Raw genomic sequence first — 6386 nt, forward strand, 5'->3', positions numbered from 1 at the left:
GTATGTATGTATGTATGTATGTATGTATGTATGTATGCAGGTAGGTAGGTAGGTAGGTAGGTAGAGAGGTGTGTGTGTGTGTGTGTGTGTGTGTGTGTGTGTGTGTGTGTGTGTGTGTGTGTGTGTGTGTGTGTGTGTGTGTGTGTGTGTGTGTGTGTGTGATGTATGACAGACTGACAGATATAGGTATGAGTATTTATAGATACACATAAACACCCACCACCTGATTACCAATGATCAGCCAACCCGACACTTCCAAAATCCAAATTGGCCACATGAGCCCCCCCCCCCCCTCCCCGGCAGCAGTGAGAGCATCAACGTCATTAGCCATGGCGTCAATCTGCTCCCGGAACGCACCATGAATACATAATCACAAAAGGGCTGAGCACTGAGGCCATGATTTCCTGACGCCGGCCAATGAGACGTGTTTCAATATCCTACTTGCTATGATGCCGCAAGCAAGGCATTTCGGGACCAAATAAAATAAGTAAATAAACTACAAAAATCAGCCTTCATTGTTAAAAGTAAGAGTGAATCTGGTCAGCCTGCAATCACATGTTATCACTGAAGAAATATATATTGCAATCTGGTGTCCTGGACTGCAGGACCACATATTGATTTTAAATATTTCTCAGAATACCAGAGCAATGCGCAAAGTTTCAACCTTGAAGTATAATAAACTATTCTTTTCTTTTTTTGAGGATGATGATGTAGTTGCATCATTTTTTTTTTTTTTCAATCTGTAGGCAATAACAATCACAGGGAAAAAGGAGTACGAATCACGTCCACAATTTTCCAGTCCACAGGTCCTGTTTGTTCTGCTGCCAGTGAATCATTGATCATCAGCTTACTTCCTACAGTTCCTTCTTGTCGCCTCCCTGTCTCCATTGGTCATGCAACAACACCCTTGCCTGATTCCTAAGTCTAGTTTTATCAATAATCAATTGTGCAACACAAAGAATGTGACAAGAGCTGCTGGCATTTGTTCCCATTCTATCCAACTCTTGGGTATCTTCCTGTCAACACCAATTTCAAAACGAAGCTTTCGATAATCGCCGTGCCAATACTTTCCTTCTTCATGATCTGTTCCTTGCTCATTAAGACCACTTTCATTTCAATCAATATTCCAGACTGTTATACAGGTAACATGACTTTGTACTTTATTGAAAATACTTCTTCTGCCTTTTCCTTCCAAAGCCAAAATCACATCTATCTATCAATAGCTTCAATCCCATAGTAGTTATAGAATAAATATATGAATACATGATATTGATGACAAGAAATGGCTTAGTCATGACATTTATTAACTAGGTCAAGAAACAGAAATAGAAACGACCGGAACTACACAAGATAATCAATATTCCCACTTAAGAAAAAAAAGACGCTAAAGGCCAGATTACTCGTCTCTAACCTTCAAATGCCACACCAGATAGAGCCTGATTCAACCCATAAATTGCTTTTTTTTTTATTATTTCTTCTTACTGGGAAGGACTAGCAACAGAGAAAGACTGAAACACTGAAAAGAGAAAAATGTTCAAGAGAAAACAAATTATTCAAAAAGCAAGTCTAGACGTCACAAGAAAAGGTTCAAGATATAACCAAGGTCAATGAATTCCCTAAAATTACATCCTCTTGAAATCACAATTTGATACAGAAAAATACTATTTTGCATTCACATTGAAATAAATCCTGTGCATGTGCATTGCGTGTGCATGTGTGTCTCTCTCTCTCTCTGTTTCTGTGTCCCTGCGTGTCTTTCTGTCTCTCTGTGTCTGTCTTTCTGCCTGCCTGCCTGCCTGCCTGCCTGCCTGCCTGCCTGCCTGCCTGCCTGCCTGCCTGCCTGCCTGCCTGCCTGCCTGCCTGCCTGCCTGCCTGCCTGTCTGCCTGTCTGCCTGTCTGCCTGTCTGCCTGTCTGCCTGTCTGCCTGTCTGCCTGTCTGCCTGCCTGCCTGCCTGCCTGCCTGCCTGCCTGCTTTTCCCATTTGTCTGTTTCTGATTGTCATATGTTTACTTGGGGGGATAGGGGTGATGTAGTCTGTCTGTCTATTTGTCTCCTGCCATCTGTTTATCCTTACTAATATATAGGTTTACATCAGCTGTTTTAATCTTAGTTGTCATTACTACTTGGAAATCCTTGACAAGTTAACTTTTCCTATATTTCTGCACACTTCTCTGCAGACTTTTCCTTAAGATTACTAAACCTAGTGCTAGAAACATTTTGTCTCATGCGCTGCCTCCAAATATTTTATCAACATTTCTTAATGAAAACTAATAATCATCAATTTAGCAAATTTTGTCTGATGCATTGACAAAGAATACTATTATACACAATCAGTCACATTAGAAAATAAACACAAATAATGTTCTCCTTAATAAAAACTCATGAGGACAATTGCAGTTTAAATGCTTTTAATGCACGTTAGAAAAAAAATTGTAAGTGCTTACAAAATGCCTGTATCAGCTTTCAAATCAAGACCTTTCTATCCTAACTATATGCTAATTCAAATTTCCCTGATACAGGTTTAATACTGGCCATTCTGCAATGTTCTTGTATTATTTCACTTTATTCTAGACCTATTAGGATAATATAGATGTGTAATTATTCATATAAATTTACTTCTCACATAAAAATTCCATCATATTGAAATTATTCACATTTTCTTAAATTTTGGGCCAAAAGTATATTCAATAAAATACAAGACTTTAGCCGGAGAATTGCAATTGTAAGGAATATTCTGCCATATTTAGCACCGATATCCCATGTTAATTTCAAATCACTCTGTTCAACTTTCAATTTACTTCCAAGAATACCACAGAATTTTTAACAATTGAACTGTGACATCAAAAAGAAATGTGATAACCACCATAACAAAAAGGACGGTCACAATCGTCTGCCAATATAAACCCAAGTGGCACGAACAAGATGGCATGCGCTGTCATCTATCCTATAACCAGTAATTCTTTACAATGCAGATACACTTGCCACAGAGTCCCAAACACAATCGCAAAATTTATTCACCAATCTAAGTTGCCATGACTGGGCGTGCCCGACTGCCCGAGGGGATGGTTGTTGGGGGTTCTTTACCCCTAACATGCCCTAGCAAACATTGTATTTACATTGGTATGCATGGCAAGAGAGAGATGAAACTCAGGGCAACTGAGCACTTCGACTGTAAGCAGCATTTCCCGAGACCTTATTCCTTTTTTTTGTGCCATTCCCTGCTCGTGTCTGTATATTATTCCTTGTACCAACAAATGCAAATTTTAATCCTCTACAAGAATGTGAGCTTCAATTTTCCCTAGCTGAGTGCAATCAAACAATAAACCTTATAATCTGCACCCAAACGTCGGGATACTGACACTTAACAGATGTACATTTAGGGCAAGAGAGCTAAGCATCTACATGAGTTGCCATTTTACTATTCTACAAAATGAAGACATACGCAACACAAAGTACTCAAAACTAACTCCAGATAGCTCGCCTGTAGACGACAACCAATTCCATATATTCTCCCATAAATTAAAAACTGAACAGAATGCTCTGGCCTTCCTCCTTTTTCTTCGAATATGCATTACTTTGACTCAATTCTTATAAATGATATGGCTCTCACTCCTTGACCATAATGCTGAAATACCCATTGTCAATCTTACATAATGGCTTACAATCTCAATCACTGATAAGTAATATGGTTCTCATGACATATCTCTTAAACCTTGACCATACACCCTCAACCTACAATTCAAACACATATCAGAATTTTGTGTTTCTCCTTTTCCCCAATTTCCTTTTCTTAACTGCAGATACTAAACCAATATTTTCTTTCTTAATTCCACCTCACATCTCTTTGAAGCACTTCACTTAAAATATCTCAATTTTCTTTTTAATTTCTTAGTATAACACACGACACCGGACTCGAGAATTGGATGCACTTTTTCAACAACAACGTTAATTCTAAAATACACTGAATAATTTAAGAATTTTCTATACCTTCCAGTTACAATCAACCAATAATCTGCCTGATACAACCATAACTCCTTCCCCAAAAGAGCTAAATTTTGAACCAATAACAATTCATAATGTAAAATAATGGGAAAAAAAGGATGTTTAATAATCAGTTTTTAGATAAAAACAAAAAATGTGGACAGGAAGAATTACTATCAACTGATTACTAATTTAATTTAAAGTAAAAGGATTTTTTTTTAAATCCTGAAATATATACAAACTTTTATATCTTTTGCCTTAGAAATATACATATCCTGACATTAACATTCCTTTTGGCAATAGAAACACTATTGCAAATCCTCACAAAAATCAATAGAACAAGTGTCATCTTCAGTTTCTCAATACCTTAAGAAGATTAACAAGAATACATTCAACCAAACTCATTGGTGTATCAACAAAATCATTTACTCTCACCACAAATCTGATCTAATTGAAGGTTCAAAAAATAAAACTATTGACAGAAGAGGCTTTGCCAATATTATCCTAATTTACAAGGCCAAGAAGACTTTTTTAAAAGGGTGTTCAATCCTTCCCCAACTGATGAACAACTTCTCTTTAAAAGATTCTGGAAACAGCAATATCCTCACTGCCTATATTCCTCCCCTGGGGAAGTCCTAGGATTTAATTCCTGCCTCTGTATCGGATAAAATCCCCGTCCTTAAAGGGATAAAGACAAAAGACACCACTTCCTCTTGTCTTCTAAGCTCTTTAAAGGGGAACCATTATATCGCATTTCTCCACCAACCTCGGCCTTGCTTCGTCCCTTGCCTCCTCTCTTCCTCACAATCGCCTCCCTCCTTCCCTCACGCCAACCACACCCCTCGCACAAGCACTCCCAACGCCACAAAAATCGCCCATAAAAAAGGAGGCGAACTCTCCTCCTTTCTTCATGATGGCCGATGCTTCCTCCTCCTCCTCCTCCTCTCGTCATCTCGGCTCCGCTGCACTCACCTCTCTTCACTGCCTCTTCGTACGAGAGGGACAGGGGCTTGCTGTCCTTCCCACCCATGTCGACATCTCAGACGCGGTTGTTGCGAGGAGAACACCCAAAAAGTCTCGGGGAAAGAGCTAAGACATGGCCCCTTCCCTGCGCAGTTCCTTCCTTCGTGAGAACTTTCGCTGTTTACCACGACACTCTCCGCGCCCCCCCCCCCCCTCCGCCCTCTTTGCAGGATAGGAGGCTCTGCTTTGGGTTTGGGGGCATATTCATTGCACAAAAATGGAAAAGTTATTTTTGTTTTATCGGTTGGGTTTCTAAATATTAGAATAAATTATATTTGATCTGTTTGATAGCTGGTATCGCTTCTGGAATGGCGTTCGGTTGCCATCAATTGCATATTAAATATATTGCTTTAGCAATCTTACCAGGTTAATATTCGTACTATATAGTACTGTTTGTATTTTAATATCATTGATAGTGTAAAAGTATTAAAATCCAATATACAAACCTAATCGTCTAATGGTGCCACACTTAATTCCTGAAAATCGTTACGGCCTCAAGAATGACAAGTGTAGAAACTTAATATCGGCCGAGATAAAATATTTTTCTTTAGCATAACTTCTAGATGTATATAGGCCTCCCAGGTCATCAAGAAGGCCAATTAAAATTAACATGGGGAAATTATATCATATCATACACGTTGTATCATTGAGTCCTGTCGTTGTTGATAGAAATGAGGTGTCATGTCAGCGACCAGAGAGGTATCGTCTGCTATCGACATGAATGAATGCGTTAATCGTACAAATACATTTCCTGAATTGGGATTGTAAATTGCAAGAAACTTTGTCTTGTCATTTTTAATGTACACATAGAAGGATACTATTATCATCATAGCGTTACCAGTTTAATGAAAGTTTTTGAGTTCCAATTACGATTTTTTTTAAATCATACAATTTGGGAGAGAAAGTCGGCAATAGAGACAAATAGATATATCAAAGCAGTATTCATGATGATTAAATCAGTGTATGTGTCTTACTGGGCAATACACGCCGAGAAAATTATCGGAGTTGACAGTTCTACCTTTGAGTGATAAAGACCTGTGTAGAAATACCGCCGCTGTCAGTCCCTTTTGATAACAACAGGTATACGTTCTCTATTCTTGATACACACACACATATTTGTGTGTGTATATATGTGTGTGTGTGTGTGTGTGTGTGTGTGTGTGTGTGTGTGTGCTTTATCTATATCTATACATATATAAATAAATGTATATATGTATATGCGAATATATATGTATATATATATGCGTATATATATATGTATAAATATATATACATATACGTATATATGTGTGTGTGTGCGTGTGTACTCGTGTGTGTGTATATATATACATATATATATATATATATATATATATATATACATATATATATATATATATATT

General features: G+C 37.9%; 1 protein-coding gene across 1 annotated transcript in view; it reads right to left on the minus strand.

The window, feature by feature from the left end:
- The window catches only part of LOC125041324 (ubiquitin carboxyl-terminal hydrolase 32-like), a 36765-nt gene extending 31623 nt beyond the window's left edge, over positions 1–5142 (minus strand). Inside the window, 1 exon segment of the mRNA XM_047636183.1 lies at positions 4954–5142. Within this exon segment, the coding sequence (XP_047492139.1) occupies positions 4954–5011 (58 nt within the window). The 5' untranslated portion in view covers positions 5012–5142.
- Between the last annotated feature and the right edge of the window lie 1244 nt (positions 5143–6386).

The sequence above is a fragment of the Penaeus chinensis genome, chromosome 30 (genome assembly GCF_019202785.1).
Source record: "Penaeus chinensis breed Huanghai No. 1 chromosome 30, ASM1920278v2, whole genome shotgun sequence".
Classification (NCBI taxonomy): Eukaryota; Metazoa; Arthropoda; class Malacostraca; order Decapoda; family Penaeidae; genus Penaeus; species Penaeus chinensis.